Source organism: Hyperolius riggenbachi, chromosome 11 (assembly GCF_040937935.1).
Source record: "Hyperolius riggenbachi isolate aHypRig1 chromosome 11, aHypRig1.pri, whole genome shotgun sequence".
Taxonomy (NCBI): Eukaryota; Metazoa; Chordata; class Amphibia; order Anura; family Hyperoliidae; genus Hyperolius; species Hyperolius riggenbachi.
Genome location: NC_090656.1, coordinates 60,695,303 through 60,715,497, shown reverse-complemented (window position 1 = coordinate 60,715,497; position 20,195 = coordinate 60,695,303). Strand labels below are relative to the sequence as shown.

Genomic DNA, 20,195 nt, shown 5'->3' with positions numbered 1-20,195 from the left:
TTACCTGCATGGGTGTAGAATTACATTCAGGGGTATAGAAATACATGCAGTAGTATAGAATTGCATGCAGGGGTGTAGAATTACCTGCAGGGGTTTAGAATTAACCGCAGGGATGTAGAATTACCTGCAGGGGTATGGAATTAACTTCAGGGTTGTATAATTACCAGCAAGGTTGTAGAATTACCTGCAGTACCTGCAGAGGTATAGCCTGAATACTAGGCCATTTCAATTATATGCAGTGGTATAGAATTACCTGCAGGGGTATACAATTAGCTGCAGGGGTATATAATTACCTGTAGTGGTATAGAATTACCTGCATGGGTATAGAATTACTTGTAGAGGTATAGAATTACCTGCAGAGGTATAGAATTACCTGTAGGGGTATAGAATTACCTGCAGAGGTATAGAATTACCTGTAGGGGTATAGAATTACCTGCAGAGGTATAGAATTATGTGCAGAGGCATAGAATTACGTGCATGGGTGTAGAATTACCTGCTGCAGGGGTATAGAATTACCTGCATGGGTGTAGAACTGCCTGCAGGGCTATAAAATTACCAGCAGGGATGTAGAATTACCTGCAGGGGTATAGAATTAACTGCAGGGGTATAGAATTACCTGCAGGATTATAGCCTGAATATTTTCGCACTTGAAGAATTGCTTTTTTATTATCACTAGAACTCAAGAGAAAATAAATAAATAAATAAAAATGGCAAGAGTTGCGCTGAAAAGCTGAATGTGAAAGTAAGATTACGAAATAAAATGTTGTACTCATTGCCTTATTTCCATGAACTGAATGGCAGTTTTCAGAAAAAGGAATTGCACAGACTGCGAGAATGCTCCGTTCCCCGCCGCGGGTCACCTGCCAATTATTTTGTCTAACTAGACAAATGTCACTGCGTCCTCGCTCCCGTCTCTGGGAGCTTACTGTGCAGGTGAAGTACGTAGTTTTCCTGTAGTCTTCTTGTAAATTTTACCAATTATGAAAAAATTGTGTTGCTACCTTTTTTAACCACCCTGGCGTTCTGATTAAATCGCCAGGGTGGCTGCGGGAGGGTTTTTTTTAAATAAAAAAAAAAATATTTCATGCAGCCAACTGAAAGTTGGCTGCATGAAAGCCCACTAGAGGGCGCTCCGGAGGCGTTCTTCCGATCGCCTCCGGCTCCCAGAATAAACAAGGAAGGCCGCAATGAGCGGCCTTCCTTGTTTTGCTTACATCGTCGCCATAGCGACGAGCGGAGTGACGTCATCGACGTCAGCCGACGTCCTGACGTCAGCCGCCTCCGATCCAGCCCTTAGCGCTGGCCGGAACTTCTTGTTCCGGCTACGCTGGGCTCAGGCGGCTGGGGGGACCCTCTTTCGCCGCTGCTCGCGGCGGATCGCCGCAGAGCGGCGGCGATCAGGCAGCACACGCGGCTGGCAAAGTGCCGGCTGCGTGTGCTGCTTTTTATTTGACGAAAATCGGCCCAGCAGGGCCTGAGCGGCAGCCTCTGGCGGTGTTGGACGAGCTGAGCTCGTCCAGACCGCTCAGCAGGTTAAAAAAAGAGAATGTTTATTGATTTATCAACAAAGAAGAAGAAAAACAAGTCAAACAAAGCAATCCAGAAGCAATCTAAAGTGGGACATAAGGCAATAAATATTACAGTATGTTCCATAATACATATTAAAGGTATTGCACAAGGGATAGGTGCATAATTAGCAATTAAATATAAAGGGGGGGGGGGGGGATTTTACACTGCATAACATTGTAGTGTCTTATCAGTGGTAGATAACACTATGAATCATGAAGATCTTGAAGAGGTGTGGCTAGGCTGTATAATGAGGATCAGGTAACTGATGACAATGACTGTAAGTACATTTAGTGCCCTACGTGAGATTCGGTTTACTTTAAACAGACTCTGTATTCTGTAAAGTCTGATACACACTCTCAATTATGATTGGCCAATGACTAACCAATTTTACCACCTCCGTGTAGTATGAGAGTCTACAGATGTTGGATACTGTGAACAGATTGTGTAGGTAAGCCCTCATGCTACATAGAGGTGATAAAATTTGGCAATGATTGGCCATTAAAAATTGTATGCACATACCATGCTTAAAGCCTGGTACACACTTTTAGGATTGGCCAATCACTGACCAATTGTACCACCTTGATGTAGTATGAGGGCTTACCAGCGCAATCTGTTCATATTATTCCATATCTGTTGTGAGATGGATATGAAGGCTGCCATATTTATTTCCTTTTAAACAATGCACATTGCCTGACTGTCCTGCTGATCCTCTGCCTCTAATACTTTTAGGCATAGCCCCTGAACAAGCATGCAGATCATATGCTCTGACTGAAGTCTGACTGGATTAGCTTCATGCTTGTTTCAGGGTTGTGATTCAGACACTACTACAGCCAAAGAGATCAACAGGACAGCCATGCACCTGGTATTGTTTAACCACCTCACTACTTTTGCCACACTTATCTATGTCCCTGAGGGAGCAGATAAGCGTGTACTTACCACCGCCGCTCACAATCGTTGCGTCTCTCCCATTCGCACTTGCTGCAATCATGTCCCTCCGCGATCGGGGAATGAGAATCAGCTGTTCCCAATCCCGATCACTGTGCCTGTGGTGAATGAGAGCTTGCGGCAGTGAGACGCAGCTCTCATTCAAAACAGAAAGCAAACGGATACACGCGCTAGTTCCTGTCTACTGTTAACAGCAGACAGGAACTAAGTGTAGTGCCATTTTGTGGCCAATAAGTACAATAGTATACTATAAATACACCCAAATACGCCATAATACATTTTTACATAGAAAAATTTATCAAATTATTTTTCTTTTTTAACCCCTTCCTCCCTACCCCATAGTTACCAAAATAATCACTTATTAAAAAAAAATACATAATTTAAAAAAACCTATATAAATAGTTACCTTAGGGACTTTTTTAATATGTATGTCATGAGGGTATATTACTGTTGCTTTCATAAATAAAGGCTTGTCATTTTTGTTATAAAAAAAGACTAAATGGAAAAAAATACACCTTTATTTCCAAATAAAATATTATCGCCATACAATGTACTAGAGACACAAAACGTAATAACCGGGACAAGTGGGCAAATAAAATGTGTCTGTTTAATCTACAATAGCACATTTTATTTTTTAAGCTACAATGGCTGAAAGCTGAGAAATTATGAATTTTTGCTATTTTCTTCTCCTTTTCCCTGTAAAATTAATATAAAATTCATTAATTCTTAGCAAAAAGTACTGCCCAAAGAAAGTCTAGTTTGTCCCGCAAAAATAAGATATAGATCATTTTAGTGTGATAAGTAGCAATAAAGTTATTGGTGAAGGAATGGGAGGAGTGTGATGTAAAAATTGAAGGAAAAAACACACAGGGACACCAAGAGGCCAATATAGTGTAGTATGTATTGAATTAAGGCAAGGAAAGATGAAAGGTAAGTATAGAATACTCACAAACCAGGGTTACCTTACAGGCAACCACTGCAACGGCAGGTGGGGAGAACAAGCCTGTCCCCACTCAGGAGTAAGAAGTTGCTCTCACATAAAAGTCTTCCGCCCTTCCACCAAGGGTGGACTGCTAATTGATGCAGGTGAACAGAGGGGCCAACTAGAGATGTTGGCGAACCGTTCGCCAGCGAATCTCTATGGGCCGCTACTACTTTCGGGTTGCTATGAACCAGAGTAGTACGGCTGTGCTGGGCCGGCGGTGCACGTCTTTGATCGCGCACCTGTTGCCGGACACTCTCTGCGCATGAGTGTGACGTCGCTCATGACGTCACGCACATGCGCAAAAAAAGTGCCTGGCAACAAGCGCGCTATCAAGGACGCGCACCGCCGGCCCAGCGCAGCCGTACTACTCCGGGTCATAGCGACCCGGAAGCAGTACAGGGTGAGGGGTTCGCCGGCGAACGGTTCCCGAACCGTTCACTGACATCTCTAGCGCCAACAGGATAAAATAATATACAAAATTTAAAAAATGGATGTGGTAGAGGTGGACTCTTAGCCACTCCAAAGGACACGACAACAAGCACGTCTTAAAGAGAAACTCCAACCTAGAATTGAACTTTATCCCAATCAGTAGCTGATTACCCCTTTTACATGAGAAATAGAATGCTTTTCACAAACAGACCATCAGGGGGTGCTGTATGACTGATTTTGTGCTGAAACCCCTCCCACAAGAAGCTCTGAGTACCGCGGTACTCTGGGCAAACTGCCACAATGTAACAATGTTCAAAGACAGGAATTAGCTGTTTACAGCTGTCTCTAACTGCCAAAACAGCTAGGAGCAGCTACATAACCTGCCCACAGTAAAAATGTCACCATGTAATAAATGTCAGAATGTAAATCGGGAAGAGGAAAGATTTTACAATGAGCAAACACTGACTAAATCCTTTATACTTAATTATGGTAAAAAAATGAAGCACTTTTTTTTACTACATTATTTTCACTGGAGTTCCTCTTTAACGTATAACACAAAAATGTATTCATACACTCCACAATATTGCAATGCGTTTCACGGGCGTGACCCCGCTTCCTCAGGCAGTTCAGACAGGAGTATATAGCGATTGCTGTCCAGGTCTGTACTAAGCGCCTTAGTAGTAGGAAAGTGGTTAAAAGGAAATCAATATGGTGGCCTCCATATACCTCTCGTTTTAGGTTCCCTTTAATCCAGACGCATTGTAGGAAAAGCATGATCCCTTATCCTCATACCCTCTTCTACCTGCACTCACACCAGCTGCACACACACACTGGTGCATAAGAAAGAGGCTGGACAGCATAGAATCATGTAACAAGAGCCTGTAGTCCATAGACGGATTTTATAAAACTCAAATTATAAGTAAACTGACTGGACTTAATGATTTTAGCAAAATAGTTCCACTCAAAGGCATGAAGAGCTCCATGTTTTATCTTTGCCACCTGGAGTCTAATAACCATCAACAACCTCTTATCGGTTATTCCAGCTGGCACTGCCACTATAGGCTTTATAGGGAAGGCTGTATCCAGAGTCCGGCTGGTTCAGCCACTGATTCTGAGTCTCTTTCAGATTCTCCTTCTGCGCTCGCTGCGGTAATAGTTTCTCAACTCTGTCTCGATCGTTAAAAGGATTCCTTCCATATTCCTGCCGCAGCCACATTCTATTCTGCAAGGAGAGAGAGGAAGATTAGAATTACAAAGCATTCTGTGTGAATAATGTACAGACAGCAACACAGGCACCCCTTAACTGTAGGAACCTTAACTGTGATTAAAAAAAATAAAAGTTTCACTTACCTGGGGCTTTCCCAAGCCTTCTGCAGCCGGGTTAATTTCGTTTTCGGCCGACTAAGAGTTGGCCCCTGTCACCCTGTCCACACATCTCCTTGTACGTGTTACAGTCGTCAAGAGCATCCTGAAACCTCGTACTGCACCTGCAGGACGCAATTGACGCATTCAAGGAGACGCATGGACAGGGGCCGACTCTTAGGCGACTGAAAACAAAATTAACCCGCGGCGGGGGAACTGAGGATCGTAGAGGATCAGCAAGGGCACAGGATGGCTGCAAGGGGCTTGGGGAAGCCCCAGGTAACTGAATCTTTTTTTTATTTAATCACAGTGAAAGGAAACCTGAGATGAACAGGTACCTTTAAAATAAACATACCCCCTGAAAGTGTATTCCAAATACAGGCTATTCCTGTAATTTTTGTTGCTCTCCTGTGCTCATTTCATTCTTAATTATTCATTTTTATCCTGTCTAAAATCCAAGATGGCTGCCATCTGCTTCTGGGTCAGTGTCACAGTGTGTAAAGTTCCCCATCAAATAATGTATGCAGGGACATATATATACAGTGGGATGCAAAAGCTTGGGCAACCTTTTTAATCCTCATGATTTTCCTGTATAAATCGTTGGTTGTTACGATAAAAAATGTCAGTTAAATATATCATATAGAAGACACACACAGTGATATTTGAGAAGTGACATGAAGTTTATTAGATTTACAGAACATTTGCAATAATTGTTTAAACAAAATTAGGCAGGTGCATACATTTGGGCACCACAAAAAAGAAATGAAATCAATATTTAGCGGATACTCCTTTTGCAGAAATTACAGCCTCTAAACGCTTCCTGTAGGTTAACAATGAGAGTCTGGATTCTGGTTGAAGGTATTTTGGACCATTCCTCTTTACAAAACATCTCTAGTTCATTCAGGTTTGAAGGCTTCCGAGCATGGACAGCTCTCTTTAACTCACACCACAGATTTTGAATTATATTCAGGTCTGGAAACTGAGATGGCCATTCCAGAATGTTGTACTTGTCCCTCTGCATGAATGCCTTAGTGGATTTTAGCAGTGTTTATGGTCGTTGTCTTGTTGAAAGATCCAGCCCTGGCGCAGCTTCAGCTTTGTCACTGATTCCTGTACATTGGTCTCCAGAATCTGCTGATACTGAGTGGAATAAATTCATGCATCCCTAAACTTTGACAAGATTCCCAGTCCCTGCACTGGCCACACAGACCCACAGCATGATGGAACCACATATTTTACTGTAGGTTGCAGGTGTTTTTCTTGGAATGCTGTGTTGCTTTTCCTCTATGCATAACGCCCCTTGTTATGCCCAAATACCTCAATTTTAGTTTCATCAGTCCACAGCACCTTATTCCAAAATGAAGCTGGCTTGTCCAAATGTGGTTTAGCATACCTCAAGCGACTCTGTTTGTGCTGTGGCCGAAGAAAAGGCTTCCTCTTCATCATTCTTGCATACAGCATCTCCTTGTGTAAAGTGCGCCGAATGGTTGAACGATGTACAGTGACTCCATCTGCAGCAAGATGATGTTGTAGGTCTTTGGCGCTGGTCTGTGGGTTGACTCTGACTGTTCTGACCATTCGTCGCGTCTGTTTATCCGAGATTTTTCTTGGTCTACCACTTCGAGCCTTAATTTGAACTGAGCCTGTGGTCTTCCATTTCCTCAATATGTTCCTAACTGTGGAATCAGACAGCTGAAATCTCTGAGACAGCTTTCTGTATCCTTACCCTAAATCATGATGGTGAACAATCTTTGTATTCAGGTCATTTTAAAGTTGTTTTGAGACCTCCATGTTGCTACTCTTCAGAAAAAATTAAAGAGGAGGGAAACTTACAACTGACCCCCTTAAATACTCGTTCTCATAATTGGATTCACAAGTGTATGCAGGTTGGGGCCACTGAGCTTACCAAGCCAATTTGAATTCCAATAATTAGTTCTAAAGGTTTAAAGGGAACCTTAACTGGTGGGGAAAAAAAATGCACTTACCTGGGGGCTTTCCCAAGCCTCCTGCAGCAGTCCTGTGCCCGAGCTGGTCCTTCTGTGCCCTCCGGTCTCCCTCCGCGGCTAAGTTTCGTTTTCGGATGACTGCCAGTCGTCCTTGGGCAAAGCGTCCTCTTCTTCCGCATTCCCTGTCGTAAAGAGCCATAAAGCGCGTCCGCATGACGCAAGACGCGTCATGCGGACACGCTTTATGGCTCTTTACGACGGGGAATGCGGAAGAAGAGGACGCTTTGCCCGAGACAGACTGGCAGTCGTCCGAAAATGAAACTTAGCCGCGGAGGGAGACTGGAGGGCACCGAAGGACCGGCGCGGGCACAGGACGGCTGCAGGAGGTTTGGGAAAGCCCCCAGGTAAGTGAATTTTTTTTTCCCCACTAGTTAAGGTTCCCTTTAAGAATCAATAAAATAGTGGTGCCCAACTTTATGCACCTGCCTAATTTTATTTAAAGGAATTCTATCAAACTTTTACTTTTTCTGTAAGCACTATAAATCAATTTGCCAACAACAGTAAGAATGAGCACAGCATATATTTTTGCTGTGCAGAGTGTCTTTGTCTTTATCTAACTACTGTCGGCTGTCCCCTGAGAAAACTGATGGCGACGGGGAATTGGGGCAGTCCATTATACACTTTTGTGTAGCAACGCAGCGGCAGCTCAGCAGAGTCTCCTTCAGACTAGCAGCGAGAGAGGTCTCCTCACAGTAACTTTATAAGAAGGATCACATGCTGTATAACTCGCTCTGCTGTATGGGGACCATCAGAATAGAATAAACCACAGCTGTACTCAGCAAGAGGCTCCCCTCTTGTATAATGGACTGCCCCAATTCCCCATCGCCGTCAGTTTTCTCAGGGGACAGCCGACAGACGACAGTAGTTAGATAAAGACAAAGACACTCTGCACAGCAAAAATATATGCTGTGCTCATTCTTACTGTTGTTGGCAAATTGATTTAAAGTGCTTACAGAAAAGTAAAAGTTTGATAGAATTCCTTTAACTACCTAACGACCGCGTCACGCCAATGGCCGTGAATGCAGAGGCAGCCCCAGGACCGCCTAACGGTAATTGGAGTCAAGTCATAGGGCTGCGCTTTGCAAGAGATCGCGTGCCGGCTGTCCGCGCATCTCCTGCTCGGGGGGCGTAGCTCCGCCCCACTTTCGGTCTCCGAGCGGCGATCGCCGCTCGGGAGACTGTTAGATGGCAAGACCGCCGTCTTTACATGTAGTACAGCGCTGCGATCAGCAGCTGCACTGTACTGGGGACAGCCGTGTGACACGGCTGTCCCCCTGGGGGACAAGAGAGCGATAGGCTCTCATAGGCAGATGCCTATGACAGCTGATCGCCGTGATTAGCCGGCTGGGGGGTCCCTCCCCCCAGCCGGCTGGGGGAAAAAAACACAGAAATAGTAAAAAAAAATTTAAAAAATAAGAACATAAATATAATAAATAAATAAATAAATAAATAAACACAAGGGGGGGGGAGGGGTCAGACAGCAACAACAGATAGCTCTGTTGGTGGGGAGAAAAGGTGGAGGGAATCACTTGTGTGCTGTGTGACCCCCAGGCTTGTCCTTAAAGCTGCAGTGGCCAATTATGAAAAAACTGCCTGGTCTTTAGGGGGGGTTTACCACCGTGGTCCTCAAGTGATAAACAATTATTGCACACTTTCTGTTAATCCAATAAACTTACTTTCACTTCTCAAATATCACTGTGTGTGTCTCCTATATGATATATTTAACTGACATTTTTTATCGTAACAACCAACAATTTATACAGGAAAATCATGATGATTAATAAGGTTACCCAAACTTTTGCATCCCACTGTATGGAAAAAAAAACTGCAGACATATACACACAGGCACAATTACTACTACTAATTCCTGTAAAATCAAAGACAAGGACAGCTGCTGCTGCATTTGATCTGTGTACAGTCATCAGAGCAGTAGAGCAGTGTCCCTGTATGTTACTGGCTCAGGTGGGGAGAGATAAGTGTGTAACTCAAGCCGGGACACTAATTAACTGGGTAGATAAATAAATCTATTTTTACTGAGCTGCTTTTCTTTTCACAGGCACTGCTCTCTGTGATGCCTTTCTGTGCACAGATAGGGAGAACACAGGCAGAAAGGGGGGTGGGCTTGAGCAGACTACTCTCACAGATAGGGAGAGCACAGGCAGAGAGGGGACAGGCTTGAGCAGACTTCTCTCACAGATAGGGAGAACACAGGCAGAGAGGGAGGCAGGCTTGAGCAGACTGCTCTCACAGATAGGGAGAACACAGGCAGAGAGGAAGGCAGGCTTGAGCAGACTGCTCTCACAGATAGGGAGAACACAGGCAGAGAGGGGGGCGGGCTTGAGCAGACTGCTTTCACAGATAGGGAGAACACAGGCACAGGGGTGGTCAGGCCTGAGCAAACTGCTCTCACAGATAGGGAGAACACAGGCAGAGAGGGAGGCAGGCTTGAGCAGACTGCTCTCACAGATAGGGAGAACACAGGCAGAGAGAGGGACGGGCTTGAGCAGACTGCTCTCACATATAGGGAGAACAGAGGCAGAGAGGGGGGCGAGTTTGAGCGGGTAGAGGTGCCTGATAAAACAGCCAACTGGGAGCTCAGTCAGTGGATTTTACAGAGGGTTTACAAGCTCACAGGGCAGATCAGAATCAGGGGCGCAACAATAGGGGCTGCAGTCCCGGCAACCCCCCCCCCGGGCGCGATCAGGGACATTTTAGGGGGCTGGAGGGGTCGCAGCATGAGGGGAAAGCCATGGCCACACTCGGCAAGGAGGGGGGCGGTCCCCCCCTCCTCCCTCACCTCTGGCTCTCCCCTCTGTGCTCCCCTCCAGCTTCAATAAGCGTGTGTGCAGGCAGCGGGCAGCGGCAGATATACATACCTTCCTTACATTCCACCGCGGATCATCCAGCCTCCCAAAACGGCCGTGAGCGAGCACCCGGGTGGGTGGGGGTGGTCAGAATATCTGTAGGAGGGCCCGATGGCTCCTAGTTACGCCCGTGATCAGAATGAAACAGACAGCAGGGTAAGTGTCTGTTCTCATGTCCCTACTAGTATATAGTATTAATTAAAGCAGGTTGCTTCGTCTCTGGTACACTTGACAAGTTCACTTGGCAAGCAGCCTATTGGGAGTGCGGGAATCATGTCCTCCATTGTGATTGGACCCGCAGGGTCTCGGGGCGGTAGTAGGAGACCAGCGCTCCTTAAATGCTGGAGGGAGGCTTAAGGTAATAGCGTTCATTATGCTGCACTACCCGCAGCATAGCGTGCACTCCTGTTTATACACGTTCTACGTGACTAATAGCAGGGCCCCCAACCGCCCCGTTTTTGGCGGGACGGTCCCGAAATCGGGGGGCCGTCCCGCTGTCCCGCGCGTCCCCCCCCCCCCAGGTCCCGGCTGCTGGGGAGAGAGGGCAAAAAAAAAAGATCAAGGCACCAGCCCGGGATGCGGCATGGATGGCCGCCGCCCGCCGCCATTATACTTCTCCCTCCCAATATGCCCCCCAGTGTCCCCTTCTCCCCGCAGAGTAAAATGGGCAGCGGAGTGGGCAGTAAGTCTTACCACTGCCTCTTCGCTGCGTACCGGGATCTCCTCTGATCTTCCTGCTTCCTGTGACGTCACAGGAAGCGAGAAGATCAGAGGAGATCCTGGTACGCAGCGGAGAGGCAGACTTACTGCCCGCTCCGCTGCTCATTTTACTCTGCAGGGGGAAGGGGACACTGGGGGGCATATTGGGAGGGAGGGAGAAGTGTAATGGCGGCGGGCGGCGATCATCCATGCCGCATCCTGGGCTGGTGCCTTGATCTTTCCCCCCCCCCCCCCTCTCTCTGCCCACCCACGGCCACCCTCACCCTCCTCTTCACCCACTGGCACCCTCACTCCCTTTTGGGAGTAAATAACATTGTTATTTTACAAAAAAAAACTTTTTTTTGTGTGTGGGGTGGGCGTGACTAGGGGGTTGGGGGTGTGACCAGGGGTGTGGCCTAAGTGTCCCGTTTTCTCCCATTAAAATGTTGGGAGGTATGCTAATAGCGCGCGTAGCATGTGCGTCACATTACATTTAAAGCACGCTGTGGAAATTACTATTTTCTTTATTGAATCCACCCCTTAGTACTCTGATTTTTAGAAATATGCTGATATTTCTGCCTTCTGTCTCCCATCTTTAGTTATCATTAATACCTGTGACTTTTTATTGTTCTTATTCAGAGTTTTGGAGGGAAAGATTTTAAACTGCAGTTGGGGCAGACTCTTGTTGAAATGAACAGAACATTTGGTATTAGCAGATAGATGTGAGAAGCTAGGTGTGAATTCTGGACTTTTCCAAGAGGTGAGGGGAGATAAGTAAAAAAGAAGTGTTTCTGTACTTTTAAACTGAAACTGACAGTACAGCTGCCCTGGACAATACGAAATGCACACAACTTTTGTATCGTTCATGACGGGACAGCTATACTCTGGCTCTAGGCCCTACATATGACACTCACCCCGAGCCCCACATGTACTCTAAGGCCGCCTCTGCTCCTCATCCCTACTGCCGCTGCCTGGGACTCTCCTGAAAATTGCACCCACGCTCCTCTTCATGCATGAATGCGGGTGGGTTGCCCCTGTGCGAGTTCGCCTGCGATTGTGCAGTATTACGGAGCCGCTCCTGCTTACTGCGCAGCTTACTTGTGAAGGCGAAGTACAACCGCCCTTGTACATGATGAGGTGCGTAGCATTGGTGGGGGCCAGGAGAATGTGGGAAGCCTCCAGATCTAAAAGCTGCTCTCTTCTTGGGTAAGCATCTTATATTTTTTATTGAATTTGCCTCGGGTACACTTTAACCGATACTTTGCAATGCCGAGTTTATTTCCTGTTTAGTAATCATACTGATGGAAGTTGGCTTTTTGACACGTCCTTCGAATATGGCAGCTAGCAGACCACAGATGTTTGCCGGGGTTCCCAGCATGGCTACAGAAATGTCACATGCCTCACTTCCTGAACAAGCGTGGGAACTTTCCATGGTAGTCTTACATAAACTACATCTTTGTTATTTGGAGGGTTATTGGTTAATTGGTATATCAAAATTATATATAGAGAGAGAGCGCAAAGTCCCCAGTATCCGGCACCGGTGTGGATCGCCTTGTGCCGGATACATGTGCTTTCTGGTTGCTTGAAAAAGCATTAACCTCCCCCTCACCCGTGCAAAATAAAATACCGAATGTCCAGCGCTGTCTTCTTAACTTCCTGGAGCTCGTAGCGACTTTCCAAGGTCCTCCGTGCCCGGCTCCCAGCGCGTCACCTGACCCGCATCAGGTCATGTGACACACCGGGAGCTGTGCATGGATGCCGGAAAGCTTCTGATGAGAGTGTAAATGAGAGGTTACTCACCCTGCTCTCGTCATTCCACTGACGAGATCTCCCTTCAGTCAGGGGCACCTCTAGCTACTTTATACTGAGGGGTACTGTTAGCTATTGAATACTTGGGGGCACTTCTAGCTACTTAATATTGAGGGTACTTCTGGCTACCTAATACTAAGGGGTACATGTAGCTGCCTATGATGGGCAAGGAAAGTAAAGAAGAAGTGACAGCTGGGACAGCCAGCACACTTGTGGTGCGGTTCAGTGGAATTTTGTAGGTTCATAGAGGGCAAAGTCTAACGTGCCAGGACATCTGTGCCTTCAGGCTCCTGTGAGGTAAATCCGGGCCTGCAAACACCACACACACACACACACACACACACACACCACACACACACACACCGCACACACATACATGCACACCACACCACACGCACCCACACATACATGCACACACACATGCACACACCACACACACACACATATGCACACACACACCACACACATACGTGCACACACGCGCGCACACACACACACACACACACACATGCCCTCACACACACGCACCCACAATCACACACGCACACACACATATGCATGCACACACACAACCACAAGCGCACACACACACACACACACACACACACACGTAGAGATATTAGTTTCTTATGGGCTCTCAGATAATCCCTGAAACATGCAGACTTCAACTTCATCAGTCAAATGATATATTCAGCCAAACTGCAGTCATCAGCTGAATGTACAGAAAACCACAGATTGTTGTGCTAGTCTCTGCTTAGGCTCTTGGGCGTCAGTAAGGTCATGTGATCCACCACAGTCACACTCAGCAGTATTGTCCACGTTCAGTTAATAAAGCAGTATTAACAGCGGGATTAAAGGAATAAATCGTGAGTTTTCCTTGCTATTATTTATTTGCTTATAAACTGGTGTGTTTACACACTTATTTTTAGCTTTTTATATAAGCAAATACACATGTTCAACAACTAAAACTATTTTATTGACTGTCTAATAAAAATTGCAATGAGTAACACCTATACCTGCAGCCTACATATAGTATATAACCCTTTAAAGTGATGTGGAATTGCTGGGATTGTACATGTGTGGGGATGCACGCAAGTGATGGGGATGTATGAGTAGATTTAATGTTTTTTTATTAATTAGGCCTTACAGTACTTTCATCCCAATAAGTGCGTTATTTGATAAGGCTGTGTGCTCACACATTTACTTTTGTCCATGTTGAATAAAGAGGCCCTGTATTGAGTGTGACATATAGTTGAATCATGTAAATCATTCACTTTTAGGCTTTGGTCACATCTAAAATCGAAATTGCTGACGCCAGCGATTTTCGATTTTTTGCACAATTTTTCCCCCTCCCAGCGCTTACTTGCATGTTGTGATTTTGTGTAAAGAGCTTTTCAAATCGCTTTTGCAGAGCGAGCATTTTTTTCACTTCCTGACACAAGACAGGAACTGAACTCTTTGACCTGGAAAAAAATAAATACAATGTATTTATTCTTAAAAGCGCGAACGCAATCACCACACAAAACTATGTTGTGAGCGTTTTGTGTTTTTCTTATACCTTCCTCTGTAGCAAAATCGCCCTAAAAATGGTACAGGCAGGACCTCTTCAAGGAGGGTTGGTTGCAGGGCCGGCCCGCTCATGAGGCGGGGTGAAACTTTTGCCTCAGGCGGCACATTTTTAGGGGCGGCATCTGCCCGTCAGTGGGTGCGGGGAGCCGGCCGCCGAGCTGGAGGGGTAGCGGGCAGGACAGGGGTATTGGGCCTAGCGGCGGGGAGGGGGGTCGGACCCCCCCCTCCCTGGTCTGGGTCCCTCGGCCTCTTCTCCCATCCAGCCTTAAATAGATCAGAAGCGCTACTCGTAAGAGGCAGTGGGCAGGGAGGACTCACCTCTTTCTCGATCCAGCGTGCGCTCCACTGACGTCACTTCCTGCAACGCTGCCCACTGTATTGTAAGTGGTCGGCGTTGCAGAAAGTGACGTCAGTGGAGCGCACGCTGGATCGAGCGAGGAAGAGGTGAGTCCTCCCCGCCCACTGCCTCTTACGAGGGGGGGGGGGGGGGAGCGGCAGCAATAATTTTTTCAAAATTTGCCTCAGGCGGCAAAAAGTCTAGGGCCGGCCCTGGTTGGTTGGCAGTTCGGTCAGCTATGGTGGGTGAAGATTGGAGGGAAATGTATCTTAAGACTGTATTTAGGGCCTATATCCCTATAAAAGGCCCATACCGCCATACTGGATCAAGTTTGTCATCTTCGTGCCCAAAATGTGGTGATCAGACCCCCTCCCTAAATCATATGTTGTGGCTATGTGAAGCTATCCAAAAATTTTGGAAAGAAGTTTTGATTTACTCCCAAGAAATTACTCATAAAACAAGGGCAGTAGACCCCCTTCTCTGTTTATTTCATAGCATAGATAATGTATCTGACACAGAGGCCCCATTGATCACAAAGTGGGAACATCTCCTTCTTCTGGCAGCCAAAAAGGCTGTCATGAAGAAATGGCTTGAACCCATGGCACCTTCGGGTGAAGATTTAAAAACAAATCTTACCCATATCCTCCATCTTGAGAGGTTGTCAATGGAAATGATGAAACAAATACAGTACCGAAATTCTTCAAGACCTGGCAACCATTTATCGAATATACATTTACAAGAAGTCAAATTGTTACTTTAATGAAAACCTTTGAGGACACTAAGTGGTATCTGAAAGGTAAAATAGGGGGATATCTGGGCCGCTTAGAAATATAATTATAGAGATGAACATAGACAATTATTGCTATCAAAGACATAACCTCTTGTTTAAGGGGAAAGGAGGGGTGGAGGGTGGGGGTAGAGCGGAAAATGTTTATTTACTTTTTTGTTATTTTCTCTTTAAAGAGGAACTCCAGTGAAAATAATTTAATATAAAAAGGTGCTTAATTTTTACAATAATTATGTATACATGATTTAGTCAGAGTTTGCTCATTGTAAAATCTTTCCTCTCCCAGATTCACATTCTGACATGTATTACATGGTGACATTGTTACTGTGGGCAGATTATGTAGCTGTTCTGGCTTTAACAGACAGCTATAAACAGCCATTTCCTGTGTGTGTCATTGTTACATTGTGGCAGTTTGCCCAGAGTACCGTACGGTACCAGAGCCTCTTGTGGGAGGGGTTTCAGCACAAAATCAGTCATACAGCGCCCCCTGATGGTCTGTTTGTGAAAATCATTATATTTTTCATGTAAAAGTGGGTATCAGCTACTGATTGGGATAAAGTTCAATTCTTGGTCGGAGTTTCTCTTTAAGCTAATCGCATAAACCTACTATTAGGCAAATTATTTTGGCTAATTGTCTATGTCTGCCTAGGCAATTGAAACATGACAGTAGGGTAAAACAATATAGATGGGTTATGATGCCCTCATTTTAGTGAGGGACCTATCTATATACAAGTGGTCAAAATGTTATAAGGTTTTTGACAAAATAGTATCGTCACTGCAACAATATGAGGATATTTTATATTTTGTATTTTGATATCTGAATAGAAATTGTTATAGTAGACATTTAAGATGTTATAATGTAGCGGTGTAATATTGTCAATACGTCTGTATATCTCCCTTGCTGTTCTAAATAAAGAGAAGTTTAAAAAAAAAAATGGTACAGGCAGCGCTTTGCTGAGTGGATCGGAAGCAAACCGCTCAGATGCGAACACTCTCATAGGGAAACATTACACAAGCGCTTTTAGGGCGATGCAGGGCAGTCTGCTGTTGCAGACACCAGTGATACAGGTGCTGACAGCTAACTTCTGGATTGAGCAGAGAAGCAAGCTCCAGGCAAGTTAGATTAGCTTGATTAATTTGCAGGTAATCGTATCTCTTTTCCCAGCTCCCCCTCCCACCCTGTTGTCTTCCCCCGTGACCCTTTCCTCTCTTCTGATTTTAGTGGCTTCTTCTAACAGCATGTCCCTGCCAAACAGCACTGGTGATGTCAGAAGTCCCAGCAAGAGGTCTTCCTGCCATTTCTCCTCTCCCACCAGGCCCTCTGTCTTGTGCCTCTACCTCTTTATCCCCAATCCTCCTATGCATCCCCCTCTTTTGTATGTCCCCCTTTTCTGACTGTCCTCAGAGCAGCTCACAATCTAATCGTACCATAGTCATAGTCTAATGTCTACCATATTTATTATTGTGTATTTATATAGCATTGACATCTTCTGCAGCACTGTACTGTATATGTATAGAGTACTGAGTTTCATAATGGTTAGCTCCATCCACATCCTGACGACTCCTTTTCCCCAAAAATCCCCCAAAATTTGCAGCTAGACACTCGGCGCCCCAACCCATCAACCCTTCCATCAAAAAAATTGTTTGTTTGTTTTTTTGTTGGGGGGGGGGGAGGGCTGTAAATAATCAGCACTGGGTGTCAAATTCCCTAGGTACATCACTGGTGATTCCTAGGATTGTCGGGAGCGTCTTTGGGAAATTTCCTGGGAGCCTGTTGAGTTTCTAAGTACACAATGATCCCCAGGGCAGGTCTGTGACCTCTAATGAAATTCCTGAGTTAGATTTCTCCTGTCACTGTGAGCTGGCTTGTCTTCAGAGGCCTCTTTCCTGTCTGCTTGGTTTAGCCATTTTGCTGATGTGTTGGTGAACCACAGACAGGGCTCTGGTTTCTGTGCAGAGAGCACCTCACACGCAATGCCTTGAGAAAAGGCGGGTGGGAGAACTAGCTGAGGGATCGCAGCTTCCTCACACCATGAACTGCCTCGTCTGAGCTGAGATCGCTTCACCAGGATCTCCAAAAGCTTTTTTTTTTTTTTTCATTTATAAAAATCTCTTCAATCCAAAGCTTAAAGAGGAACTGTAGTGAAAATAATGTAATGAATAAAACCATTTATTTTTTTACAACATTAGCCCCTTAAAGAGAGCCCAAGGTGGGCTTATAGGATAAAAAAAAAATATGCTACCTGATCCGGGGGGGGGGGGGGGGGGGGAGGGGGGTGGTGTTGGGGGAGGGGGTTTGAGTGGATCAGGTAGCCGCCAAAACCGCTTCTCCCTGCCGCTCCTGTGGGCCGCACTGGCCCACTTTCACTTTCGTGACCTCTGGGTCACGATGCTGCAAGGAGAGCGATGTCTCACAGCATGTAGGTAGGCGGGGGAGCGGCAGGAGGCGTGGCCAGAGAGAGAGAGCTGCCCAATGGCAGCTCAGTAAACCCTGCAGGAACGCCCCTGGTGGGTGATTTGAACAGGGAATCTCTCTCCCTGTGTTTACCTCCGACATAGCGACAAATATTGTCGCTAATTTCGGGGGGTTATATCGCGGCAGTGGGGGGGAGGTAGTGGTGGTGTGGGGACACAGAGACATGCCATGAGGCAGAGAACATGCTTTTGTGTCCCATCTGCCCCCCAAGGAACCGCCTCAGGTTCACTTTAAAGAAAATGTTAAGCGAAAAAGTAATGTGGTCAGTTACTTACCTGGGTCTTGTTCCAGCCCCCTGAGGTCTTCCTGGTCCCTCCGCGTCATTCTGTGCTGCTCTGTTCCCCCAGTGTCCCCCTCTGTAAGCCCCAGGTAAGTAACTGCGCACATTACTTTTTGCCTAAAATTTCTATTAAGATTTTAGAATATGAATTTCAAGTCCTAATTAGTCCCTCCCCCCCTGCATTCCAGGATGTGAAATTCATGTCCTGCATTGAAAGGTGTGGCACGCTTGTGCGCTTGGTCCCCCACCTGTTTTGTGCACCCCAGTTTGTGAGTTTTGAGCACCCCACAGTTTAGTTAACTCTCAAGTCACATATTAGCGGTTTGACAGGAGCCTGGAGAGTGACTGCCCACGCCACCTCTGCTATCATGGAATTGTATTATTAATTAAACTAAAAGGACAACTGAAGTGAGAGGTATATAGAGGTTGCTATATTTATTTGCTTTTAAGCAATACCTGCTGCCTGGCTATCCTGCTAATGCTTCTGCCTCTAATACTTTTAGCCATAGTCCCTGAACAAGCATGCAGCTGATCAGGTGTTTCTGACAGTATGCAACAAGTATAGATTAGCTGCATGCTTGTTTCTGTTGTTATTCAGACTGTACTGCAGCTAAATAGACCAGCAGGGATGTTTATTTACTGGTATTGTTTAAAGAGAAACTGTAGTGGAAATGACGTAATTACAGTTTTTTACAATTGCTTAAGCACAGTTTTAAAAAAAAATGTAAATTTTTTTTAAAACACTTCACACAATTTTCACAACACCACACACAAGTAGCACAACACCTCAGATTATGTGCAAAATGGACCACATTAGTCAAAACTGTACACTTTCTTGCCAAAACCCTATTTTCTTGTCAAACAGATAAACATGTCATCAATGAGCAGATTCTGTTTGCATCATTTAAACACTCCAGTGTTAAAACACTGTTAGCATTTCCATTGAGAAAGTGTAAAAATACATTCTTCAACACTACATGGTACAAGTTATTCAGACCAATGAAAATTGTTATTGCTTTTCATCTATTCAAGTCCATTTGTGACAATTTAAAAAAAAAAAACATTTATTTTACAGTAAACAAAAAACTTTTTACAGTCATCATACTGTATTTGATGAATATACCTTTGTACTCTTAGGCTAACTGTAAACAAATAAATAATTCAGTTCAGGGCTGAAAAAAATATAATCTCAGGCAATTTATTCTGGATGAAGATAGAATATGAATATGAATATATATATATGAATACTAAAGGTGGCCATAGACCTGACAACTATCAACAGATTCCACATAGGCACAAATTTATCTCTAATTGAATCTGATTAGAGATAAATTTGTCTATTCATCAAAGCTACCCATACACTACAGGCCGATTCCTTGTCCGCACACTGCACTGCCACTCCTCCGACCTGTATCTTGGTAGTACCAACAGCAACTCTCCCCAAACAATGCCGATGACAATGGGCTGACCATTTCAGTAGCTGTCCTGAAGCCCAGTCAATCTGTGGAGAGTGGAGTTGTAACCAGGGCATACCAAGAACAACAGTAGAGTTTACCATTGGCAGGACCAGGAACTGTAATTTCTCTTCATGCAACACCCCCAAACAACACGACAACAAGGGGGTTTGGAAAAGAGGTTGACTACTCTGCAACGGAGAGTCATCCACTGCAGTGACCAGAATCTGCCGGTCTAGTGGGAACAAGGGTATCCCCAATTTTTTTTACGAAATCGTAATCTATGAAGTTCGCTGCAGAACCGGAGTCTACAAAGGCTTCTGCGGAACTAGTCCGACCCTCCCATGTAATAGAGCAGGGAAGAAGCAGACGATTATTGTTTAGAGATAAAGACCGCTCGCCTATGGTATTGACTAATCCCAGGCGGCAGCATTCTCCTGGCCCTTTAGCACCATATAGACCGCGTTTTCTTGGCCTTCTGCGACTCTTTTTCACTTGTCTCAGCCCTGAATATCCGATTTGCATCGGCTCGTCTGGGGGTGATGAAGGTTGAGAAGAGTCGTATGAGACAGACCTTATAGCTTTCCTACCACGAATCTGTTTCTGGTAGCGCAAACGGCGATC

The 20,195-nt window shown here is 45.4% G+C and overlaps 1 protein-coding gene across 1 annotated transcript in view; it reads right to left on the bottom strand.

Moving 5' to 3' along the window:
* Positions 1–4,792: 4,792 nt before the first annotated feature.
* The window catches only part of LOC137539080 (dual specificity protein phosphatase 22-A-like), a 144,331-nt gene continuing 128,928 nt past the window's right edge, over positions 4,793–20,195 (bottom strand). Inside the window, exon 7 of the mRNA XM_068261551.1 lies at positions 4,793–5,150. Within this exon, the coding sequence (XP_068117652.1) occupies positions 4,956–5,150 (195 nt within the window). The 3' untranslated portion in view covers positions 4,793–4,955. The remainder of the gene's footprint in view (positions 5,151–20,195) is intronic.